Consider the following 26521-nt stretch of genomic DNA (forward strand, 5'->3'; position numbering starts at 1 on the left):
GGGACCTAAAGGAACTTCACTTTATCTGTGGTGAATTTTTTTTTTCTCCAACTCTTTCGTTTTTAAAATTGTTGAATAGGTTTTTTTTATGTAGTTATTTTGCCTTTTTTTCCCCCCAAAACTAGTGTTTTTCCTTTTATTTGAAGGTCTTGGGTTCAGTCTTTCAACAAGTCTTTGCTGAAAGGGCCTACGTGGGACCTAAAGGAACTTCAGTTTCTCTGTGGTGATTTTTTTTCCTTAAATCTTTTGTTTTCAAAGTTATTAATTTTTTTCTAGGTAGTTTTTTTTTTCTTTTTTTTTTTCCAAAATACTTTTTTTCTTTTTTTTTTTAAAATTCTGGGTTCAGCCTTTGAACAAGACCTTGCTCAGAAGGCGTACTGGCACCTAAAGGAACTTGAATTTATCTGCCGTGATTTTTCTTCCTTCAAGCTCTAATTTTCAAAATCGTTGTGTTTTTTCTACGCACAAACTTCTATACTGTTATCTCTGCTTTCATTTGGGTCTTTTTATGGAAAAAAAGTCGTATATGTGAAGTTTTTTTTCCCTGTGAAAACACTTGCCAAGGAAATCTTTCTCGCAGTTCTCCAAAGGAAAGGTCGTTTTTACAGCGAGACTTCAGAGCTGTGTTTTCAGACAACTCACAAACACCCAGCCAGCAATAGCAGGGGCATCTTTCAACTTTAACCTTGTGTTCTTGAAAATTTGTTTAACCAAAAGGAAAAAAAAAAAAATTGGGAGAGCTTTCATCTTTTCCGTGGAGTGATTATTTGGAAAAGTCGGATAACGAAGAGGGGGAGAAATGGGAACGTGCAGCTTTTTTTATTTTGAAAGAAACCCCGAATTTTTGAATTTAGATAAAAAACGTTAAATTCAAATCCCCGTGAAATACGTAACCAGCTCCTGGTTTTTCGGCCATGTGACTTGAATCTGTGTTTATTTCTGTAGATTAAGGCATTAAAAATCTTCAGCAGGTTTTATTCCATGTCCTATTGAAACGAAACCCGAATGTTTCTTTATGAAAACCATAAAACCAATATTCCAGCGCAGCTTTTCCCGTAAATATTTTTTTCCTCGAGTTATTTCTCGCCGCCTTTAGCTACAAGTGTTTAAAACGAGAAACAAGAGCTCAGGAATCTCCTTGAAAACAATTCTTCATCGGGGACAGGCGGCAGCTTCCACAGAGAAAAGGAAACCTGAGCCACTTAATGCCTGTGTTAATTAAATTTTTAGTGATTTCTCAGGCTGTTGAAAATGTGGAGATGCACATGATGGATGTTTGGGGATGCTCACTCCAAGAAGCTTCCAGGTGAGGGAGAAGTGGCTCCCACTTGGCTTTGGCTGCCTTTCAAAAGGGATTTTTAAGGAGATTAATAGAAAATACAACACAAACTCGACCCAGAGGTTGTGCTTGTACAGGAGCTGCAGGGGCTCGTGGCTGCTTTTGTTTTTAGCACCTGAAAAGCTGCTCTGTGCTGAAGAAAACGTGGATTTGGGATTGGTGGGCTCATTTGTTGCTGTTATATTGTGCTTTTTCTGTTAATGATGATTTATGGAGCGGAGGGATGATGTTTGTGGTTTGTAACAACGGTCGTGGCCAAATTCTCTGGTTATTAACATCAAGATTTGAAGTTATCATTTGAGTCTCATCTTTCCGAACTCCCTCCTGCCTTTTCCCTTCTCCTTTATTAAACCTGTCACGTTGGAGGTGTGAGGGATGCGGGAGGGAATCAGGGTGTCCCAGCAGGACCTGGGGAACATTTTCCATCATTTCTCCTCGAGCAGCAGGTCCAGACCTGGACCTGCTCTTGGCATCAGTCCCCACATTCCAGGAACGTTCTCCTGGAGCCAGGGGAATATCCAAGGAGTTCTGTTTGGATGTTGGGAATGCGCAGCGTTAACGGGGTCAGAGCTGTGATATTTGGGTGTTCCCAAAGCTGGGGGTGGCTTGGGAATCCTTTTCCATGGAAATTCCAGAGCCAAACTGGGGATTAGGGCCAACAGACAGGGCATTGCTATACCCAGTCAATAAAGCTCTTAATTAAAAGGGGAATGTAATTGAGTTAGAGAGGAAACTATCTGTAGAGGATACTGATTATAATCACCTTTAGGGTTGTGTTCTGAAGGGCAGATTTATTACAATAAGAAAAAGGGGTTTTGTATAATTTTCAGGATGTTGGGAATGTGAGACAGTGAAGGATAGGGGGGAAGAGTGAAATTGTGTGAAGAGCCTTTGGGTGGCTGTTACATCCAAAACTCTGAATTATCATCGCCAGCACTCAGCACAAACTGGAGCGGCTTAAAAGTGCATTAAAAGGTGAATACAGTAAATTGGGGTGATGTTTTAAAAAGCATCACCCAAAAATTGTAAATAATACCAGGAGCAACTTCGATAATTCTCCTTCAGACAGGACACAGGTTCTTTTGGGCTGCTCTCTGCAAGGATAGTCCCAAAAACTTCTCTAAATTGACCAAGTTCTACATCCTGTGGATTATTTCAAACCAAATAAACCCCCGTGTGGGCAATACTTGACAGACTCCCAGAGGATATAATTCATAGATCTTAATTCACTTTTGAGCCTGATTAGACTGAATTTAATAAAATCACTGGAATTACGAGGGAGAGTGCTGAGGGTTTTAATGGAGTTTATCCCTATATTTTGACAAAAATCCCTCTGTTTTATAGGGGAAAAAATTGTATGTATCTCTATATTTTATCCCTATATATATATTTATCCTGGTATTTTTCCCTATTCCTGCTACGGATAGACCCCCTGAAATATTTATTTTGCCATGGAACAGGACAATCCCTGGCAAGAAGAGGATTTTTTTTGGATCTCTGACTATAATTCCAGCCCATCAGAATTCTTCAGTTTGCTCAGTCCATGTAAAGTCAACCAAATATTCCATAGGTACATGAGGGCAGCTGGAAAAAGAAATTTCCAGGATTTTGTGTGGATATTTTATATCTGTATCTTTTACCTTTACTCAGCTGTGGCTGCAGTTTTTCCATGTTCTCTGGAGTGGGGGACTGGGGAGGCAGAGCTGAGGAATTTGGGGAATATGGAGTTACACACTTGCAGGAAAAGCTGGAAAAGCTGCTCAGGGCTTGGACAGGACACAACTTTCCGTCTTTACCTTCATTCCAAAGCTTCCACCGAACTTTTGGGAAGGGCACCTTGTGTTTCCCTGCCTTATCTCATGTGCCTGTTGCTCATTTCCTCAGCTGAATTATTTTTTGGGGAAGTGAACATCAGACCCTCACACTCCTCCACGCTTTCATTCCATGTTGTTCCCTTTCAGAAAATCGGGAATTTTGCCAGGGGTTTGACAGGACCTGGATCCAAACCTTGAAGTTTTCAGCTCCAGCTCCAAAACTCATCCCTGCAGGGATTTAAAAGCCACGTGGAGGCAGAGCTTGGGGACTTGGCAGTGCCGGGAATGTTGGACTCCGTGCCTTCGGAGGGGCTTTTCCAACCTAAACCAATTTAGGATTTGGGGATTATTTGAGCTCCTTGAGTATTTTCTGCTTTCTGGGCTCAGGAGTCATTGATGGATCCAGAGTTCCTTGTGGGATGTGGAGGGAACAGTGCACCAGGAGCAGCTGGGGGGGCTCAGCCTGGGGAACAGGAGGCTCAGGAGGGATCTGAATTCCCTGGAGATGGTTGGGAATCAGGTTCTGCTCCCAGGGAACAGGGACAGCGTGACAGGAAACAGCTTCAACTTGTAAGGGATGTTTAGGTTGGATATCGGGGAAAATTCCTTCCCGGAAAGGCATTTTCCACCCCAGGGCAGTGGTGGAATCCCCATTCCTGCAGGGATTTAAATCCACGTGGATGTGGCCTTCGGGGTCATGGATCCATTCCCTCAGCATGGAGCGGTTGGATTTGATGATCTTGGAGGGCTTTTCCAACTTCTGTGATTCCATTTCACCTCCGGGACGCAAATCCCTGGATTGCCTTTCACTGGAACTTTTGCCTTGCATTTGGAGCAACACACCCCCCTTGTTTCCATGGGATTTCTGCGGGATTTTGATGGGATTTTGATGGGATCACCTTCCTGTGCTTCCCTCTGGTGCTGCCAGGATGTCTCAATCCCGCTCCAGACCGAGCTCACTCTGCTTTATCAGTTCAACCTGCCAGCATTCCCAAATATTCCCTGAAAACCCTTCTGTCCCTCCTCTCAGGAGCCAGAGGAATGAAATCCTTGGGAAATTCCCTGGGGAGACTTTGGGAGGAGGGAGAAAAACCCTTCAAAAACAGGCAAAACGTGCTCGTCTGACACCACCAAGCCTCCCAAATTTATTCTCGTTTTCCTTCAAAAGAGAAATTAAGGAGCATCTTGAACCACTTGTCCTAATTGGCCGAGCCAGTGAAACCCGTGTGGATGCACAAAAAGGGGGAGGATTGGAAATATTTCCCCTTTTTCTGACAAATGGAACCATTTGTTCCTCATTTTTTCCCTATCTAAACAGAGCTCCCGAGGCTGGGAGAGCCCCGGGGAAGGAGAGGAGGGGATTTCTTGGCACGGAAAAATCAGCTCTGCCTCGAGTTCCCCCCCCCTTTTTTTTTTTTTTTTTTGTTGTTCCTACAAATCACCTTAGGGAAAAAAAAAAAAAGGGGGAAAAAAATCCACCAGATAAATCAAGCAAAAGATAAACCCCTTTCATTCTTACAAGGGTTTTTGGTTTTGTTCATAAAGCTGTAGAAGACATGGAAAAATGCTGGATAAACCTTCTTGTGTTGGTTCCCCGAGAGATTTTTGTGGAGAAAAAAAGTGGAAAAATTACAGAAAAACATTTAAAAATACAGATAATAGCAGTTCTTACAGGCCAGGTGCTGTGAGCAGAGTGAGGAGGATAAAAAAAAGAAGTTTTAACAACAATAATTTAAATTAAGGAAGCAAAACTGAGCTTTTGGCTTTAAAAACATGGATTTTTTTTTCCCCCTGTGGAATTAGTTCCATGAAAGTAAAAATTTAGTGCTTTTCAGGAACATTTTAGGATTAATTTTAAAAACTATTGCTGAGTGCACGTGCTGTTTTGTCCCACAATATTCCCAAATATTGATTTAAGAGCATCTGAAAAGCAGAGAAAAATCTGTGGTTTGTGGTTTATTCCCTGTGTGTCAAATTTTAGGTGTCAAACCCAGATTTTGGATTGGTTTTTTTTTTTAATCATTCATTACAGGTACAAATTAAATAATCACAATATAATAATATAATAATATAATAATAATCACAATTAGCAGATCATAATGGATTTGCTTTCAGCTGAACGGAGAGTTTGCATTTTATGGAACTTTTTAATGAGAGCAAAGAACATTTGAGGTGCAGTGTGAATTGGCAGTTTTAAAGCAGAACTATTTTTGCTCAGTGCTGCAGGATTTAAAATCCATAAATTTGCAAGTAGACAGTAATTAAAGTGTATCCCATTAATTATATTTTTATTATATTCCACTAATGATAATATAATATATATATCATATATATTATATTTGTATATTTATTATATTCCACTAATGATTTTTACTCCCTGAGTGTATTTTACTCCATAATTTATTTTCGCTCCGTTACTGATTTGAACTGCACCTTTTGCACTTTTAACAAACCTCAAGGAAAAAATCTCGAGGGATTATCACAGATATTCCTCCTGAATGCGAGATCCTAATATTATAATTCCAGGGGTGAAGCAATTAGTGAGGAATTATTTCATTAAAATTCCTTCCCAGTGCAGTTTTTGACTGGATTTGTAGTGGGAATAATGATTATTTTCCCCCCAAAAATGGCCAAATCTGGATGCACTCGGGATCCTGCAAAAACGAGGGGACAGGAAATATTCCAGGACATAAAAATTCATCCTGGATAAAATTCCCTTCAGTGAGGAAACAAGATAAGAAATCAGAAATTCTGGATATTTTTTTCCACGTTTTCAGGTGTTTTTCTCTGATTTTTAATGGATTTTCTGCTGCTTTTCCCAAGGAAGGAGCCAGAGGAGGTTTGTGCTTTTGGAGGAAACTCCTGATGCCTTTGGCTCTGCTGTGATCCCACAATTCCTGAGGAACGGGAATGACTCTGAACGCTCTTCCCGTTTATCCCCCTCTGACAAATACAGGGAATGATCAGCCAAAAGAATTCCAAAATCCACAGTTCCCTGAGCTGTCACTGCCAGGAAAACTTGGGATTTTCCCCTTTCCTTGGTGTCAGAGTCCTCTGCTCCCAGGGCAGCTCCTCTTTTCCAGGCTCTGTTCAAATACTTGGGATTCAAAAGGATCTTGACATATTTGTGGCAGTTTTTCCCTCAAAATCTTCGGGATGGGTTTGATTTCACTGTTCCCTTTCAGCTGAACAAATTCTCCTTTGTTCTGGTGAAAACGAACAGGAAGCTTTTAATTTAATTTTGACTTTTAAATTCTGATTTTTTTAAATTTAATTGACACAACCAAGCGTCTTGTTTTTTGTTTGTTTTTTTTTTGTGGTGGAAAATTTGGCATTTTACGATTCCTGTGTTCAATTTCCACGCTGAACAATCTGATTTTTGTGCTCCTTGTGCCCTTTCAATAGATGAGGGTTTTACTCTTGGTTTTTTGATGTGCAAATTCCCTAAAGCCTCTGCAGCGGGCTCGAACCTCCTCGAGAAAAAACCTCGTCCGTGATCAACCCAAGTCCAAAGATCTTGAAAAATATTTCATGGATTCTTGGCAGCTCCTCTGAAGTGGGAACCAAATGAGAGCAGGGATAGCCCCAGGTCAGCTCTGGGTGTCTTTTAATGAGTTTTGGGTTTAATCTCAATATCTCAACTCGAAACATTTGCTTCTTGAAAGCAGAATCTTTAATGCGCTGAGCAGTTGCTGACAGCTGCATGGAAAAGGGGTGGGGGGAAAAAAAAAAAAGAATTGTTTCCAGCTAAAAAAGAAATGCTTCAAAATGTTTTTATTTAAAAAAAAAAAAAAAACCCAAAAAATCTCCACGACAGCTTTGGAATATCTTCATCCTGGGATTTTATTCGTTCTGTCACAGGGAGGATTTACAAGCTCATGAAAAGGTTACAATCCCAATAAAGGCACACGGAGCGGGGGATTAGGGAATTACAGAGTCTGTAAAACCCTGGCAGGGTGCACTGAGGTGTGAGGTGAGGTTAAAAAAAAAACCAACAACAAACCAGGGAATAAGTACGGGGAAGCCCTTGGAGTTGAAGGAGCAGGTGGCCAAAGGTCAGGGTTAAACTCTTTTGGGGTTAAGCAAACTCAGCTTTGTTGGGTCTGGGTTAAACGGAGGCAGATCCTTCGTGACAGGGAAGTGCAAGGACTGCACAGAACCAGAATTATCCGACAGATATCGGCCGAAGCTGCTCCTGGGCTTGTGCAAAACGAGCGTTTAACACGGAATCCTAATGTTGAGGAGTCCCCTCTCAGAGTTTCCTCTTCGTTTTTGCCTTTAAGGAATTCTGGGAGTGGGATTCAGTGCCTTTCCTCTGGAATATCTGCTCAAGGCATTGAAATCCCCTCTCATTTTATTTGCTTTGCATTTTTCATTTGTGTTTCCTCTTCATTTTTGCCTCTAAGGAATTCTGGGAGTAGGATTCAGTGTCTATCCCTTGGAATATCTGCTCAAGGCTTTGAAATCCTCTCTCCTTTTACTTGCTTTATGTTTTTCATTGCGGCGTTTTCCCAGCTTTCCCCAAAACTCTTTCTTTCCACGGGATCGCCCTGGAAAAACAAAACCCCACCGACCCTCCTTTAGATTCTTTTAGAATTCTACATTTTTTATTTTTAAAAATCCAGGTGGATCGGTTCCATAACGGATCTTTCATAACCTTTGAGCATTCCTTGAGCTCAGCTTCTCCCAGAGGGATCCTTCTCCAAGTCCTCGCTCGGCCTCGTGTCTCCGCAAACACGCGGCTCGTCCCGAGCCAGCTTTCCCAAATCTTGGACATTTCCCGGGAACATTCCGTAGCTGGGCAGTTCCTATTATTTACCTGGGATCGCAGGGACGGCAGCCACGGAATTACTCAACAATTAAGTCACTCATTAGGCAGATAGTTCAAAACCTTGCTGGTTTTCAACCGATTTTGAGGTCGTTTTTGGCCACCCCATAAATTTAAAAAATAAAAAAAAATCCCGGCGGCGGGGTGAGATAAACTCCCTGAAATATTCCTTGGTTGGAAATTCCTGGCTTTTGATAAAAACAGCTGATAGCGCTGGGAAGGGATTTGAAAACAGGATTTTTCACAGTCGGGAAAAAATTGCCCGAAAACTTGTTAATCTGATCTTTTTAGCTCTTCGAGTCATAAGTGACCAACAGACAGAATAATTTTAGTGAAGAAATTCGGGAACCGTTCCCTTTTGTTAGCACTGAGCGAGTGAAAACTTGGAAAAACGGGGGAAATTAACAGCTTATTACTCATTTTTCTTCCTGCTTTTTAAGGTCTACGAGAGATTTTATCGAATTAAATTTGAAAGGAAAATCACCCACCCTTCCCAAACATCCTAAATCAGGATTTTAACCCTGCCTTGCCTCTGCTGGCGCTGCTCCCTTTGACTCCTTGGTGGCCAAAAATCCACTTGTGCTCCGGCTCGGAGCGGGATCGCGGCCAGAAATGTTGAAAATGTGGGCTAAGCGTGAGAAATGTTGGGCTGCAAAAGAAATGAATTCTTTTATTTCCACGGAATTGCACATGATTTGTACCCTCAGCATCACCCAGGCTCGAGGCTCCCTTCACCCTTTGGCTTGGTAGGATTTTGTTTTCCTTGGATAAAATCCTTCCCCAGTTCCCAAGCAGCGAACAAACAGATTTAGACAGAAAAAACCCACAATTGTTTGTCCTTCTTCAGGCTCAAATCTCATTTCCAGCCGCAGGAAAAACATGAAAATGGATGTTTGCTTGCCTTTTTTTTTTGCCCCTCTGGTGATAAATATGATTTATTTCGATTTTTTCTTGGGATATCTCAGCTATTCCAGTGGAAGCTTTGGAAGGGGAACGTTGCTTTCCCTGCGCTATTGGCTGCTGCTCAAGTGGTTTAAGTTCGTGCAGGAATAAAGATTTTTAAATTTTAAATGAATTATTTATCTGAATAATTTCCATTTAGAACGAAGTGTAACTCCTCAGATTTTTAATTATTGTAATTATTTAAATTGTTTCTACCTACAGAACTTTTCCCCCGGTGTTTTAAGCCTTAAAGACTCGGACACAACAAAAATAAATTAGAATTCTCCCTGCAGAATTACCTTACACTAATGTTTCCTGCACATCACATCCATGGATTTTCTCAGCTGTTTGTGAGGACAGAAATCCCATTCCCTGGAGGGAAATCCTGGATTTACCTTCCCGTGGAATAAGAGGTTTTTTATCCCAGATTTTGTGTAAGTGGCGGCACAGCCTCCAATGTTTGATTTTTCCTGGAGTTCCGCCGGAATTTTTATCCTCAGTTTTTATCTTGGATGTATCCGGGGGGTGGGAGGGCTTCAAACTTTTCATTTTCTCCCTCAATCCCTTTGGTGGAGTGTGTGTCCCTGCTCTCCTCCTCGCTCTTGGATTCCTCACGGATATTTCTGTGCGCGAGCACCGGGATCCATCCGCTCTTCCCACGTGTCGTGTGGAAACATTCCCAGATTTCTCCCTGTGCCATTAGTAGAATTATGAAGGATTTATCCACGTTAAGTGTTTCCACGTGCACCTTTCTCCCCTTTCAGTGCTGAGCCCTTTGGGCTTTTATTTGCAGCATCCCAATAATTCCAAACTTCCCTTGTTGGTAAAAACCAGAAATCCCAGATGGGGTTTTCCAATGTCAAACTGGATTTTTATCATTTATTCCTTGCACTTATTGCTCCGAAGAAGGAATGTTTCTTAGGAATAATAAGCTCATTAAATTATAGTTTTGCTAATTATTGGTGCAAACCTCAGGTGGAATTTACTCCTTCCCAACACAGGGTCAGGTACAGAAAGAGCAAAGGGACCCCTCAGTTTCCCTCTCCTGGTTTTTTATTCATTAAAATTCCCATAAAATTCATATGCAACCACATGATGTTGTATAATATCGATGGCATTTTAAATTATGTATTATAATTTCTTACAAAATAGAAAAGAATTCATATCCTCCAATAGATGACATTTTTATCTATTATTTCTATTGCAAATAAGTATTATTCTATCAGGTATATTATACAACAAATTACATTATAATTTTCATATTATATAATAATAAATATTCTATATAATAAATATATATATTTTAAATTATAAATTTATAAATTTTATATATATTTATATTTATGTACTTACATATCTAGATATAAAAATAATATGTAATTATATTATATACAAATATACAATAAATATTTATTATATATTATTGTATCTATATAATAAATATTATATACAATAAATATTATTGTACGATATAGTATATTATTGCATATATACTATAGAAATAAAAAATAAAATAGAAATTAAAATAAAATATATTATATATCATCTATACCAATAGAACAATAATATTTATTGTATTCTATAAAAATATGTTATACATATTATACAATATCCATTTCCTTGTGCCCCAACACTTTGGAAATCCCTTCAGGAATGTTCAGCAGCAGCTTTTTCATGGATGTGGAATGTCTGAAGCCTGGAGCTCTCAAAGGGGCTCTTTGTAAATAAAACTGGGCATGGCCAGGGGGGACTCTGGGAATGTGCCCAGGATTTGGGGATCTTTCCAGTGGCAGGAATGGAAAATGCTGTACGAGTGGGGAAATGTCAGGAGTTGTCAGAGGTTCAGATGAAATCATTCCCGTTGTGGCTGGCACTGAGCTCACCCCAGAAAAAAAAGCTGATTTTCCCTGGAATTGCCCCTGACATTTGGGATGTGTTAATGCCAAGTTCAGCGGGGCACAGGCAGGACAGTGCTGGGATTTGCTGCTGCTGAGCAGGAATTCCAGCAGGGACAACGGGGAAAAGGGGGAAACTGGGAATGGGGTTGTTCCCATTCCTCGCCAGCAGCTCCTCACCAGGGAGGAGAAGGAAAATGTTGGCTCAGGGATCCCTTAAGATACAGATTTGGGATTGCAGGTGGAGCAGGAGCAGCCCTGGGCAGGGCAGGGCAGGGGTTTGTTCCTAGAAAATCAGTGGGAATGTGGATTTGGGGGTTCTGCAGGAGCTCCAGGAGGGTGGGACAGGATTCCAGTCAGCTCCTGCTCCATCTCTCTGGACACTCCAGCCCTGGAATTAACCCCTGATCAGTCACATCCAGGGTGCAAATAGGCAGAAATTTTCATTTCCCTGGATTTGGAACATAAAGTTTCTCACAGTCGGAGACTCCCAAACCTTTTAAAAGTTCCCCTGTTCCCTCTTTGCCTGCTCCGTTCTGGGTGCCACCCCTTCAACTTCAAAATCTCATTTAAAATCTAATTATTAAGTCTTATCACTCTTCTTGCAACACTGCCCAGCCATACTCCGAGATGTCCAGTGCTTTATTACTTATTTCCAGTTTTAGGATGGATAATTCCTAAAGATCTTTAATCTGACTGCACGTAAAAAGGAGGGGGGGGAAAGAAATTAAATCGATCTTTTTCAGTGTTGTTTCATGCCTTATCTCCTCTGTGGCTTTTTTACTGCACAGTGGCTTTCTTTGTGCTTTGTGTGATCCCATTCCTAAGTGATACATTCAGGAAAAAGCTCCAAGTAGGTAAATAAAAGGATCAGAGGGAATTCTTGGTCAGCTGAAAATCTCCTTGGAGAGTCTTTTATCCCTTTCTTTCCTGTGCTTTTATCTCCTTGTTATGACAAAAGCTTAAATAGCACTTACTGCGTCCTTCTCCTTAAATCCCACTTCTCCTTTCTCCTTCGAAAGTGTGAAACTTGGATTTAAGGGGTGATGGGAAGTGATTTTTGAGGGATAAAGTTTGGAGTCGTTGCGCTGGGACTGTTCTCTCCCGGCAGGATCCAACCCCAGATTGCTCCAGAGGAAAATGTTGGTACCAGGAGGAGAACAGGCTGCAAAAACCCCTCAAATTCACACCAGAAATTGTGAATTCAGGGGGGAAATATCTTCAGATTTTCCTTAGGAACTGGGAAATTGGGGGGTGGGGGGGGGAAATAGTTCCAGAATTTCTGTAGAATCTGGGAATTCAGGGGGGAAATATTCCCAGAATTTCCAGAGGAACTGGGAAATCAGGAGGGAAAAATCCCCAGATTTTCCTTAGGAACTGGGAATTCAGGGGGGAAATATTCCCAGAACTTCCTTAGGATCTGGGAATTCAGGGGGGAAATATCCCCAGATTTTCCTTGGTAACTGGGAATGGACCGTGGCACCAGGGTCACTCTGGGTCTCTCCATGAGCTGCTTTTGCTGAACTTTCACACTCTTTGCAAGATTTTTAAGGAAAAACCAAAAAAACCCCACACCCCGGCGTGTTCCGTGTTAGAAATGAAAAAACTGCTTTTTACGAGCGCGAGCTCGATGGAATCTTACACGAACGGGATCTTGGCGTTTTGCACTCCCAAGGCAGCGTCTGCATCCATGCGAGGGCTGGAAATGCTCTCACTTGTATCAGCCCCAGACTCCAGCAAGGCCAAATGTGGGTGGGTTTTGATTTTTCCTCCAGTGCTGAACCCATTTCCAGCCTTTTCCTCATCTCCATAAACAGCCAGACACGGTCAGGCTCAGACTGGAGGATGTGTGAAGGGAAAAAAAAAAAACCAAAACCCGCTCCTCTAAATCAAAATAATTCATCCCTTAATGGGCTGGGAGGAGGAAGAACTTTCCCTGACACTTTTAAAACTCCTTCCCCATCCCACAAATCCCTGTCAGCTGGAGCTCTCTGTGCTCCTTCCCCCTGCACAGCTTTTGGGATAACCTTATCGGGTTTTATCGCTTTTATTGCTGCCCCACTCCTGATGGATGTTTGGGGCCACCAAAGCTGCCAAGAAATGATGGTTTCTATAGAATTATTCCATTTATTCACCGCTCTCTTTGTCCAGCATTTCTCTGGAGCGTCCTAAGAATTAAAAAATTTCTTACCAGACTTCCCACGGCTTAGACAGAGGAGAGTTTGGAGTTGTGGAGGGAGAAGATTCCCAGCAGCCCAGGGAACGTTCCGTGTTCGCTGCTCAGAGAACAGCACATTTTTTTGCTTTCAAAACTGAGGGGTTGGCTGTAAAAATGAGGCACTTTAACCTTCTGAAAGTGGATTTTATCCAGCTCTGGTGAGCTTTAGCTCCACTTCCCACTCGTGTGGCCACACACACGCTCAGGGCCTGCTTTGGGGTGGGGCTTTCCCCCCTTTCCCCTTCGCTGAGACGAAATTTCAGTGGGTAGAACACGAGTGAGGCTGAACCGGCTGCACACGACTATTCCTGAGCACAAATATGTGCTCCCAGCCTTTATTTGAGGTTCCATCCTCGTTTTACATTATCCCAGCTGGGTATTAAAGTGAACTCCAGAACTGGCAATGGCTTGGGGAAAAGCAGATGTGGACTCAGAGCAAACAAGGGCTTTTGGGTCCAGAGCTCTCCTTGATGTCCGCTTCAAATTCACACTGCAGGGAACGACAACAACAAAAAAAAATATAAAATAAAACAAACCGGAGAGGGCTTCCAAAACGCCTTTTCAAACATGCAAATGACGCTGGGAAAGTTTAACATGTATGCAAATGTAATCTGGGGAGGGGAATTAAAGACCTTTGGCTGGCCTGGAGGCTCAGCTGGTAGCGAAATAGAAATTCATTGCTGGATGGGAGAGCGAGGTTCAAGCACGGGCCAGGGATGGCTGGGAGCTCCACGTAGGTGAAACTTGGAGCTCTACAGCGAAGCCAGGGCTTCAGAGATGGGCTGGTCCCTGTAATCCCATCCCCTGCATGAGGCTGGAGTGGAAAATGAGCACAAAGGGTAAACAAAGGGGTGAGCAGAGCACAGAACCTCCGAGAGCCCAGCAAGGGTAAAACTGCCCTGACAACTCACATATGGTTGGAGTTTAATCCACGGGGGAGAACAGGCACTCCACGCCTGTGCCAATTGTTTTCCACCCCCAAAGCAAAGAGATTTTAATGATTTATAGCAGAACAGGGTGGATGTGTTACCTAATGGCTTTAGAATGACTCGATGCAGTTTTCGAAGCGATGCAGGAAGCGCAGCGGATAAACAAAATCCCTTCTTGTTCCTCTTTGTTCCCGTTTGAAACAGAGCTTTGGTGCTCTGCTAAAGTCCTCCTTTCTCTGGGAGTGCTTTCCCATGCAGGCAGGACAGAAAAAAAACCAAGAAATTTTAAAAATCCCTCCCAGAAAAAGGATTTTATTCACGGGCTCAACATGGAATGTCATTGGCAAATCCTGTTTTTCAAAGGATTTGTACAATCCTTGCATGTCAGGCTACTGGCTTCAACTTGAGACAAGTCCATAAAGGAGGAAATTAATTCAAGGAGTCACAAATTCACGTGCAAAATCGGGAAAGCATCGTGTACAGCCCCACAAATTGTAGTACATGACTTAAACAAGCTGACACTCTCTGAGGATTCATTTCTATTTTATGGCTGGAAATTAGAAAAAGAACATTTTCATCATTGCAAGGGTGAGAGAAGCACCAATCGCCGAGGTTTTTCTCCAGGGGGTTGGAAACGTTTGTCCCCTTAGGGCCTTGGTGAAAGGGAAGCACGTGTGGAATTCCGGCAGAAACGAGGTGGCTTCAGGTGGAGAAAACTGAGATAATTCATGGCTTTATCTGTGAGCCCTGCTGGGAATCACAGGCTGCTGATTTGTGCAGCTCTCAGCTTATTCAATCTATCAAAAACCAATATTTTAAAAACGACAGCGGCTGTGTGGGAGAACATCCACCTCCACGGAGGAAATCCATCAGCTTTCCTAATTGCTTTTCTTCAGGAAAAGGGTTTGGACATCAGAGATGGTTTTCTGGGGAGGGAGATGATGGATCACTTTTAATATCCAGCCCATCTGCTCCGAGTTCTGGTCACCACCACAGCCACACTCACCTTGCCTGGTGCCAGTAATTGAAATGAAATAGATAAAACTTCTCTTCCTTTGGATTCCTTGGACATGAACTTTCCCTAGGACATAAAAGCCAGGATTAGAGCCTGAAGTTGAGTGTTTTAATTCCTTTCCTACCAGTATCCTGTCGCTTTTGTAGGAGTGTTTGGAGAAGTGCAGGTGTTCTCTCATATGGTTTTCATTCCAGACCCCAGCCTCTCCATATGTTTATTTTTAGCTGAAATTCTGGGATTCATCTTCCCCCTTCCACATGGAAATAGCCCCTATAACACGGAGAACTCCTCATGTTCCGCAGAGCTCTGTCACTCCTGTCAGGAGGTCGGGGTGGAAAAGGAAAACTAAAGACAACAGACAGCTCCAGGTTGTGGATTCCTTCCCTGCGCAGGAAATCAGGGAACATCTTCCCAAAGGAGTGGGGCTGTCAAAGAGAACAAACCCTGAGGGACCCAGTCTGCTCTTTAACTTGGGTCAGGTTTCCACTTTTCCTTGTCCTTGGGAATTTCTTTCCATGAATCATGTCCACAGCAGGGTTGGTTTTTTGGGAGTTTTTTTTTGTGCAAGTTTCTGTTAGAAACTCATTAATGTAATTCAGGTAATTCTCCAGAGCACTGTTTGCTCCTTTAAGTGCTCTTTAATTGACAAGCGCTGGCTCAGAACTTTGCTCAGCTCCTGATTTATAGCTCAGGCTCCTCACTCGGGTTTTTCCTGCCACCCTCCTCCTGCTTTGCCTTTGAAGCCACCACGAACTTCTGATGCTGATGGATGGAACTCCAGCTGGTGACATCATTCCAGAATTCACGTGGAGGAGGGAGAAGATTCATTTTCTTAGGCCCTTTTCCTGAGCTGTGCAATCCTAGAACTTCTCTGTGTCTCCGTGCTTGTTTTCCCCAGCCACATTTCTCCCAGTTAATGGGATCCTGCCGGGGACAGTAGGAGCAGTGTTTCGTTACTCTGGCAACAAGAGCCAAACTTTCAGATGGTTTTTTGCTTCTATTAAAAAAAAAACCAAACCCACAAAAACCCCCACTGCCAGTTATGATGTAAACATTTGCAGCTCCCCCTAAATCTCTTTTCTTGCTGGAATTGAAGTGAAATGACCCTTCGGAGGGATTGGAGCAGACGTTTCCCAGCTGTGTGGGATTTGGGGAGATCCTCGGCGATCTGCTCTGACTCTGTTTAAGTGGCATATTTACTGCCAGCCTCATTGGAGGGGATGGAGCTTCTCAGCAGCACTGAGAGGCCAAATCCTCCACCGAATTTATTTAGGGAAAGATTGGACGCTCTTCCCTGCTGCAACTGCCTGAAGCCTTCAGCAGCATTTCGTGGGAAGTGCTGAAAACACCCCAGCATTTCATTTCTCCTGACCTTTTGTTTTTAGCAGGACTAATCCCACCAGGAATTCGAGCCCAGGTTGCCATTTCCAGCCGTGTTGATACTTTTCAGAAGAGCGGGGATTTGCCACACTGGGATGGAAAGGGAGCCATTCCTGCAGGAATGAGGGATCCTCTCCCTCTTGGCTGTGCTGTGGCACTCCAGCAGATTTCCCACCAGGCAGAGGCTGGGATTCACCCCCAGTTATTCCTTGGGATGACCTCTCCCAGCTCTGGTCACTCGCAGGAGTCTGCGTCACCCGTCTGTGACTCCTTCCTTGAGCTCCAGTTTAGGAAGAGTTCCCTGACACTGGAGGATTTTTCTCCGGATTATCCAGCCATTACTCAGTTGTACATTGAATAAAACCCAACAATAACATTCTGCTGGAAAAGAAACCCCATTTAAGCCAAAGGCTTCTTTAGTATTGCTCAAAACAGCGGGCTGGAATTGCCCACTCCTGAAAACTCTTCCTTTGGGAAGCAGTTCCGTGGATTTTGCTGTGCTTCCTGCTGGCACCGAGCCGTTCCTTCACAAACTCTTGGAATTGTGTCGATCTGGGGACTCCTGAGGGACCTTAAAGCTCACCCAGTGCCACCCCTGCCATGGGACACCTCCCACTGTCCCAGGCTGCTCCAAGCCCCATCCAGGGGACACTTCCAGGGATGGGGAAGCCAGAAATTCTCTGGGACTCCCATTCCAGCACCTCCCCACCCTCACAGGGAGGAATTTCTTCCCAATATCCCACCTATCCCTGCTCTCTGGCAGTGGGGAGCCATTCCCTGTGTCCTGTCCCTCCATCTCTTGTCCAAAGTCTCTCCCCATCTTTCTTGGAGTCCCTTCAGGCGCTGCAAGGTCACAGTTTGGTCACCCTGAAGCTTCTCCAAGCTGAACAATCCCAGTTCTCCCAGGTTTTCCCTGTAGGAAAGGTGCTCCGTCCCTCTGGAGAGCAGGTTGGTTTGGGGAAGAGCCATCAGGTAACTCCAGGGCCATCCTGAGATGTTTCCCTCGGAGCACAATTCCCTGGGAGGATCTCGGAGCAGGAGATGAGTCAGGGGAACCATCCAGATTTCCTTTCTTCCTGATATCCCCTTGAATCTGATACAGGGGATGAGGTAACTCCTGTCTCCATCACCAGCCCTTTCTACTGAAATTCCATCCGCCCTCCGACTGCCAATTAATTCTAATCATAAATAATTATAATCAACCTTTGCACGTGTGCTGGTGGTCTCAAGTGGATTTTGAGTGGAAATCTGTGTTTGGATTCGATGCATTTGACATCATTGTTCAGTGCCTGAACCCATCCCTGCCAGAGATCAAAGCCAAGCCACACTTTGCCATCCCTCCTCTCACTCCACCAGGCCGTGGCAGGTGGGAGAAGGGACATTCTGGGGACATTTAGGTGACACAGTGGGAGCCGGGATCACCGGGAAAGCAGCTGGGATGGTTTATTCTTTTTATACGACTCAATAATGCCCCCTGCTAAAAACGCACTCTGGAATTCTCCTTTTGCTCTCCCCCCCCACTCCGCGGAGCTGAAATCAGCTTCCTTTTCCATGCCTGCGATTTTGGGGAATTTCCAGGAGGTGCTCCCTGCTCTATGGCCCTGCAGGGGGTTCCCTAATGAAGCTTTGACAGATTTAAGGTCACTTTCCTCGCACGGTTCCACTCAGCACTCCGAGAAACGCACAGCAGGGACGGTTCCTCCTCTCCCAACTGCTTTGATTTATGCTGAATTTCTTTTCATATCGCCGCATTCCGTGTCAGGAAGAAATAACAAATTTAGGTACAAGTTGTTGTTTGGGAGGGGAAGGTCTCCGAGGAAGCAGCTCGTGAAATGCCCAGTGAAACCCTCACTCCAAGTGGATGCTTTTTGTTTTGTTTTACCTTAACCCGACAGACTTTTATTTTCAGAGCAATTAATTGAGATATTCGTGGGAATAAAGCACCTGAAAGCTCTTGGCAGTGGGATTTTCTGCAAAGCCCTTATCCCACAGCCCTGCACTTCCTCCTTGTTGGAATATTTGAGGATTCGAGCCACTAAACGAAGGTTTTGCTGGCACTAAAGGCAGGAGATGGTTTTAGTTTAAGGCTCCAAAAGTTTCAGACTGGAAAGAATCGGGGAGAGGGAGTTATCTTTGTGAAGAGAACTCTTATCAGCAGAGCTTCTTATCATTTGGAGGAGCTGTGTTTGTCATTTGAATGTGTTTGGCCATCAGTGTCCCAGGATTTTCAGCTTCCAGAAACATCCGCTCCTTCTGGGATCCCAAACCTCGCTTTGCTTTAAAGAAACAGCATCTTTTACTGCAGTTCTGCTGCAGAAATGGGGGAAAAAAACACAGAAAAAAGGCACCAAAATCCCAATATATCATCTTTTTGAGGGTTTTATAGGTAGGCACACACACGTGCTTGCTCAGATTAATAAAAGAGCTCACAACAGTAGCAAGAATGGGTCGAAAACGGGGTTTAGAAGGTTCGAAAATGGGGTTTGGAAGGTTCAAAATGTTTCTAAGAAGGTTCAAAATGTTTTTAAGGAGGTTTAAAAATGGGGTTTAGAAGGTTCAAAATGGGGTTTAGTGGGTTCAAAGGATGGGATAGGAATTGAACCACGTTTGAATAATTTTGAAAGAAATTGAGAGAAACTTTCTTACATTTTATTCCTTTTGAAGAAATTCCCTTTCATGCCTTGGCAGTTGAATGTTAAATGGGAATTGTTTGTTACGGGATAAAATGGACTTGACACGGAAAGAAAGAGAGCAGAGCAAGTAGCTGGTTTTCATTATTAATATCCATTTTATTATGTCTTGTGTGGGAAACATCTCACTGAAGCAGGGTCAAAATAGAGAAATTTGGGAGATCAATTGTTGTCATGTCCCAAATCACCAAGACTTGGAAGAGAGTATGATGGGGGGGGATGGGGGGAGAGGAGAGGGAAAAAAAGGCAGAGATTTGTGTCAGTGGGATGACACAGGGGGAGAATCCCAGAATCCCAGAATGGTTGGGTTGGATTCCATTGGGGCCATCCCACCCCATGTCATGGACAGGGACACCTCCACCATCCCCGGTGCTCCAACCCAAACTCTTCCAGGACTCTGTGCTCGTGGGGTTCTTCGGTCACTCCCAGCCCTTCTGAATTTTCCAGCTGAGAAATAAAAGAGAAAAGAAAAAAAAAAAAGTCATTTCAAAGCTGCAAGGGATCAATGGGACAGAGAGTATTCTCCACCTCAGCATTGGGTGGTTCCAAAACTAATACTGTGGGATGAGAGAATTCTGCTTTTTCCTCAAAAGCAGACTGGGCCATCCTTGAGCAGCCTGGTGCTGGTGCTGCCTCAGAACACCCAAGATCCCAATAAAATCCCGACAACACCCTGGAGGTCGTTCCTGGAGGTCACCTCCTCTTCCTCCCACGCTCCCCCGGGGGAAATTCGGGTCCACCCCCTCGGCCGTGGCCACCCACCCTCAGATCAGCTGAGAAATCATTCTCTGGTCAGCAGAACCTCTGTGAACAATGTTGTTTTTTGCTCTTTGTTCTCTTCTCTTGGTTTGAAAGATTCCTTTTGTTCGTTCTGTTCAAATGTTTAAAAACCCCTCATTCGTGGCTCGTAAAAATTAAACCTGAATGTGGGGCCCGGTTTGAGAAATGCGAGGGAGACTTGTTATTTTCTACGTACATTTATTTTATTCTGAGTCTTGTTTCAAGAAGGGAATTGAAATGAGTTTGTCCCAAGCCCATTTTTAAGTGCTTTGAGACGGATTGTGAGTTTGAAGCCTGTGAGGGACTTCTCCAGCCAAATGCAGGTGGGATAAACATAAGCATTAATTAGGAATTCCTAAATTAGGAACATCAACATTGCCATGATGAGTGCCTGGGCTGTGGGAAGGAATATCTTGGATCTGGGTGTTCATGCAGGAAAGCCTTGCTCTGTGATTTCTGATGTTATCACAGTGGGATCTGTCACTCTGTCCCAATGACTTTGTCATAATTAACATAATTATCAATCCCCCAAGGCCAAATGCGTTGAGCATCCAGTATGGGAATCCTCGTGCTCCGTGTTTTGTGGGAAACCCTCCTGGGAGCACCCTGAGGGACAGCTTCCCTTGTGGCATTGTGGTGGGAGCCATGAGGAGTGATTTTAGATGGTTGGCTTCAAGGCTTTAGCTGCATTGCGTGAAAAAAGCTGATGGGCCAAAACACACTTGTAACGGATTGTAATTAGCCCTGAATTCTGATTTGTCACATGTGTACCATCTGACCCTTCACATGAGACTGAAAATGGAATAAAAGTCAGGAAATGGAATAAAAGGGTCAGAAAATGGAATAAAAGGGTCAGAAAAAGGGCTAACCCATCCCTTGGTGTGTCCCCCAGGTGCTGCAGGGGGCCCAGCTGATCGCCGTGGCCTCGGCCGAGCCGGCGGCGGGCGGCGTGGACGGCTCCCCCCTGCAGGGCAGCGACATCCAGGTGCAGTACGTGCAGCTCACCCCCGTGACAGACCACGCTGCCAGCAGCCAGGTATGGGGCCTCCTGCCCTGCCCTCTGCATTCATTCTGCCCTTCCCTCTGCCCTTCCCTCTGCCCTGCCCTCTGCCCTTCCCTCTGCCCTTCCCTCTGCCCTTCCCTCTGCCCTTCCCTCTGCCCTTCCCTCTGCCCTGCCCTCTGCCCTGCCCTTGGCACTGCCCTCTGTATTTCCTTCTGCACTTCTTTCTCCATTTCCTTCTCCATTTCCTTCTGCCCTTTCTTCTCCATTTTCTTCTGCCCTTCCTCCTGCCCTTCCTTCTCCACTTCCCTCTGTTTCTCCTCTTGATCTGTTTAACGTGCTTGAAACAGCTCTCAGCTGCGGTTTGTGTCTACCCACAAATACAGGCAGCTCACGATGCTCTCTCCAAAGCCATAAAAACCATCGTTTGTAATGAAAAACATCATTTTTTTTAAGGATAGACATGATCCTTGACTGCTCCTGCTTTTCTGTGCTTGCTCAGTGCCTCTGGAGAAGTTGTCTTGGTCACCTGTGTGTCCTTGAAGGCTGAGAGTCATCACAAAGGACAGCACCAAAAACGTGGCTGCAATCAGGCCAGAAAAGTATTTTCAGGCTGAGGTTTCCCCTCAGGAAAGTTATCCCTGTTCTGACAGCAGTTTTCCAGTTGTTTTGATCAACAGAAAGTCCTGCAGCAGTTGGAAGTGAACACTTGATCCTCTCCGCCACGGAGGAGGAATTATTGGGGTTTTTTTCGGTCGTTTTTAATCAGTTTGAACAGCTGCGAATCCGAGGCTAGAAACAGCCTGTCATCAGCTTGAAGCTTTGGTGACAGCACCACAGAGTTGATTTAAAACAGGTGGAACACGTTTTTCTGAGTTGGGTCACACGTGGCGTTGAAAATCCCACTCCGTGGGCTCCTTCCCCGGGGAAGCCAAGTGCCTGTGGAATTCTTTCTGCCTCAGCACTGCCCTTGTCAGGATTTTATTTTTAAGAGTGCTCTGGACACTGAGGGGGTCCTGCAGGCGTTGTTTGTTTATGGATCCTCCCTCAGCGCTGCTCCTGTGGATTTAATAAACCCAAGGACAACGGGGATACCCCGAGTTGGGGAGGACCCACGAGGATCAGGACCGCAAAGAAGCCAAGCAGGCAGTGAGAGGTGTTCCTCATGCTGCTGTCCCCACTCCAAACCTGGGGAATTCCCAGATTTCCCTCCCACGGGGTTTCTCCTCTCATCCAGCACCTCCTCAGGAATTCTGGAGCCAAGTTCCCAAGAGCAGCATCAGCCCCCACCCCAGGAGTTCCTCCCTCTTCAGGGGCACTTTGCACCTTGTTGGTTTTTAGAGCTGTGGTTAACCACAGAGCTTTTCCAGGGAGAGCAGGGGAAGGAATGTGACAGGAAAAGGGGATGAAAGGAAAAGCAGACAAGCCCCAAAACAAATCGGGCAGTAAAGATTTCCTCACTTGGCACCAAGTGAAAACTGAGGATCTGGAAAGGAGCTGGAGAAACCAAACTTGGTGTTTGCGTTGCTCTGAGGTTAAAATGTTCAGGAGAATTTTTTATTATTTTTTTTTTCTGTGGATAAAAAGACGGAATTTTCCTGTGGAGAAGGATCTCTCACCTGAGGGGAAAAGTCTTCTCTGAGGGAAGGGAAAACCCTCCAAGTGAGGCTGCACTGACACTTCCACCTGGTTCCTTGTCAAGGTGCTGAGATGTTCCCAAGGATTTTGCAGCTCTTGATCAATCAAAGCTCATTCAAGTGGAATTTATTTTCCACCTGGCTTGGATTCTGTGCCAATTCCCCATTTGAAACAGCACAAATGTGGATTTATTCCCTGTCTCACAACAAGGTACCAGTTTCCTGCCCTTTTTCTTTTTTTTTCCCCTGAAATGAATCCCTGCTCTGAGTTCAGCTGGAGCAGAGCAAAAGCCACTTCAGTTTTGTATTTTCAGTCTACTCATGAATGATTTTTGCTTGGCTTCTTTTCGTGTTTTGACAGCAGTTTGCAAAGTCCACAAATCCAGAATATTTGGATTAAAACCCTGTGCTCGGGTGCAATGCTGGTGGTAAATTTTGTTAGATTTGGAAAAAAACCCCCCACCATCATTCCAAATATAAATTCTTGTAATCCCTTTCAAGTCTGAGGTCGGATCAATATTTGGGGTTGCTGTTGTGCTGATATTTGATGATTCTATTTACTCAACACTTATTTTCCTCTAAATGGGAAAGAAAACTTTGAGGATTATTTAAAAAAAATTTGTGCAATCTCATAGATTTATTCAGCACCTTGGCATGAACTGATTGAACTTTTAAGCAAACACAAAATACCCTTCAAATTAAACAGGAAAAAAGAAATTCCTGTGGCCAAACGCAATTACTGCCAGCAAGGCGGAGGGAAATAAATGAATTTAGGAGCGGCACTTCATGATTTTGAAATTCTTTAATTTGAATAATAAAAAAGCTGGGACTGTGTCATAAAACCTAAAAGTTGGGAGAATTCTGGTGGATTTTCCACCCTCGTGGATCTTTTTGACAGGCTCAAGGCTGGGAGCACAAAGCAGGGCCTCAAATGAGGCTTTTTTATCACCAAAATCCTGTCAGAGAGAGACTTCTGTGGCCAGGGTGTTGCACAGAGCATCCTTTAGAGCTGTTTATGAGGGAGAATCCAGCAAGGGCAGATCTCTGGAATGAGTTTAGAGGGAAAAAAATTCCTGAAATCCTCGCCCCGTGCTCGGAATTCTATCCGTGCTGTGACGGGGCTGCTGGCAGGGGAGGCTTTCCTGGGTGTCAGGGGCTCTCTCCAGGCCAGTGCAGCTGCTCTGGGTGCTGCTCCGCTCTCAGCTCTGCAGCTGCTTCTCCTGACTCCCAGGAATTCGGATTTTCCCTCCCCAGCCTTGTTCCAGCTCGGCAGCGAGTCTGTGAAGATGATTTTCCTTCGGAGGTTTCATTCACTTGTGCTCACTCGGATTTCTTCCCGCTTTTCCTTGGGAAGTGAGGAGAACCAGGAGGAAATTCCTGCAGGAGGAATTTCCCCTGAGGAAAAGCTGGCTGTAGTCACTGCTCTCACTTCACCCAAAACAGGGGAAAATCAGCATTTTTAGACCTTATCCTGCTCCAACTGGGAAGTTCCGAGGACAAAGCCAACAGGTGATCCCACTCCCCTCATTCCCAACAGCTCTGGCACTCCACATCTCCCCCCTGTCTTTTCCATGATCATCCTTGGTGGCCTTTCCAGCCCCCAATTCCCGAAGTGTCTCCTCTGGGATGAGCCTTCCACAGCTTCACTTCGGTGCCAGACTCCGAATTTATTTCCTTTATTTGGAGCTGGTTCTTTTTCCTGAGGAGAGAGGGGGAACAATTGCCTCGGTGCCACTCCTGATTTTGTAGATCTTTATCCTAGTTACGTTATTTCAGCTCCCTCATTAGGCTTCATGGGGACTCTTGGTGTTATTTCTGGTGCCTTTGTGAGTGTGTTCCCGTTCCCACTGTCACAGAGCCCACATCCATGTGGATTTTGCTCTGGGATGTTTTTCCACTGGCATTCACAAGAACTTTCTGTCTCATTCTCTTGGTTACACCAATAAAAAAGCACTTTTGGGATTGATTTGCTGCTGTCCTGTTCCCCTTTGCAGGGCACTGATTCCCTTCAATCAGCAATCCAGCCAGAAATGCAGATAGAACACGGAGCAATCCAAATCCAGTGAGAGGATCGAGGATTTTGGGGGAGCTGGCAGTGAACTCCAGCCAGAAACGGAGCGGGAAGGGCTGGAAAAACCTCCCAGACCTCAGAACCTCCAGCCATGCCCTGCTCGGCCTCACCTGGAATGATTCCAACTTCCATCACAGCTGCATCACCACACCAAGTCCTGGCCTTCAAAAGAAAAAAAACAACCCCATGGGCTGCACTAAAATCCGCTCAGAGAGGACAAAAACCTGTCAGAGGGAGAGGAAGAACTCTCCTGCATCCAAACTGTGAGACTCCATCCCTGCCCAGCCCGTTTGGTCCCTGCTGTGAGGACGGAATGTCTGCAGATGTCGGGGGCTGTTGCTGCCCTGCAGGACCTGCTTTGCCACCTAGAGAAAGCTCCAGATATTTTTCACTGTTGGAACAGCCTTTTTTTTTTTTTTTTTTTTTTTTTTTTTAATTTGCTATGGTGTTTATAACAAAACAACAACAACAACAAAAAGGAAAATATTTAAAAGAAGGAAAAAATCCCTCGACAGCAAGTCTTGGCCTTTTGCTGGTGTTTTCTGTTCGGTGTCATGAAAACTGTATTTGCAGAAGACTAACACTTTTGTTTGTACTGTTGCTTAACTACTTTTCTAGGGGAAAACGCTTTAAAAAGAATGCTGTAATTACGCATTTCTAATGAAAAATAAATGTGTATTTATGAATAGTGCAGCTCTAAGTTGCTCTGCCTTGGGAATGAGGCCGGGTTGGCTGGGCAGGAATGATGTCCTGGAGGAGCTGGGAGGAGCTGATCCACGTTCAGCCTCTAAGGAAGAACCCAAACCCAGACCATTTTGTTATCTAAATTCCCAATCTCAGATCATTTTATTACCTAAATTCTCAATCCCAGACCATTTTGATATCTAAGTTCTCAATCCCAGACCATTTTGTTATCTAAATTCCCAATCCCAGATCATTTTATTTTCTAAATTCTCAATCCCAGATCATTTTGATATCTAAATTCCCAATCCCAGACCATTTTATTTTCTAAATTCCCAATCTCAGACCATTTTAATACCTACATTCCCAATCCCAGGCTATTTTGTTATCTAAATTCCCAGTGCAAGGAAAATGGGAGGGTCGAGTTTTTGAGTGTGCAAAATGTCATGAATTTATGAAATGATTTTATGTATTGTGAACAATTCTGAGCTCTCTCCCTTTCAACATCCAAGATCCAGGTGAAATCCCCTCTCCTCTGAAAGTTCTGGGAAATTTAATGTGGATTTTGACAAAGCGCCATTGTCCTGTTTGTTAATCCTGAGTGCAAAGGAAACCTGTCTGCTGAAACCTGGTTATTTTAATGATGCGTGTTTTGGAAAATAGGGTTTGGAAAATAAGAGTTGGGAAAATAGGGTTTGAAAAATAGGGTTTGGAAAAGAAGAGTTGGGAATATAGGGTTTGAAAAATGGGGTTTGGAAAATAGGGTTTGGAAAATAAGAGTTTAGAAAAAAGGGTTTGGAAAACAAGAGTTTGGAAAATAAAGTTTGGAAAATAGGGTTTGGAAAATAAGAGTGTGAAAAATAAGGTTTGGAAAATAAGAGAGGGAGGTGCTGCTTTTATATTTGATTTCCAGCTGATTTCCCACGAGGTCACTCCCAGTATATGGCTCACAATGCATTTAACGAATTGATAAATGAGGTATGGCCACAAATCCCACGAGTTTGAATCCAGGATAACTTGAATTTTTATTTATTTTTATCCCCAAAGGAAGGGTTAAGCACCACCACCCCCCCCACCCCCCCAGCCTCTGGGAATGTTGTCCCTGGTAAATGTTGCACTTTCCATAAATTCCTCCTCCTCTTTAGGATATTTCTTGACACAGAAGCACAATGCAGACAACCGCAGCTTGTGGAGCCCGGGGTCTGCAGCAGGCCGGCAGTTTGGCTGCTCTTCAGCTCCTTTTTGAGTGCTGTTCCTCAGCCTGGGGGGATCGTGGAAGAGCTTGGCACCCAAAGAGAGGCC

General features: G+C 44.1%; 1 protein-coding gene across 1 annotated transcript in view; it reads left to right on the forward strand.

Annotated features, from left to right (window-relative positions):
• BANP (BTG3 associated nuclear protein) overlaps positions 1–26290 on the forward strand; it is a 110742-nt gene extending 84452 nt beyond the window's left edge. The window contains exons 12-13 of the mRNA XM_066194747.1: positions 20723–20866; positions 24462–26290. Of these exons, the coding sequence (XP_066050844.1) occupies positions 20723–20866; positions 24462–24533 (216 nt within the window). The 3' untranslated portion in view covers positions 24534–26290. The remainder of the gene's footprint in view (positions 1–20722; positions 20867–24461) is intronic.
• The last annotated feature ends 231 nt before the right edge of the window (positions 26291–26521 follow it).

The sequence above is a fragment of the Chamaea fasciata genome, unplaced genomic scaffold, assembly GCF_029207755.1.
Source record: "Chamaea fasciata isolate MVZ Bird 193981 ecotype frontalis unplaced genomic scaffold, bChaFas1.0.hap1 SCAF_12, whole genome shotgun sequence".
Classification (NCBI taxonomy): domain Eukaryota; kingdom Metazoa; phylum Chordata; class Aves; order Passeriformes; family Sylviidae; genus Chamaea; species Chamaea fasciata.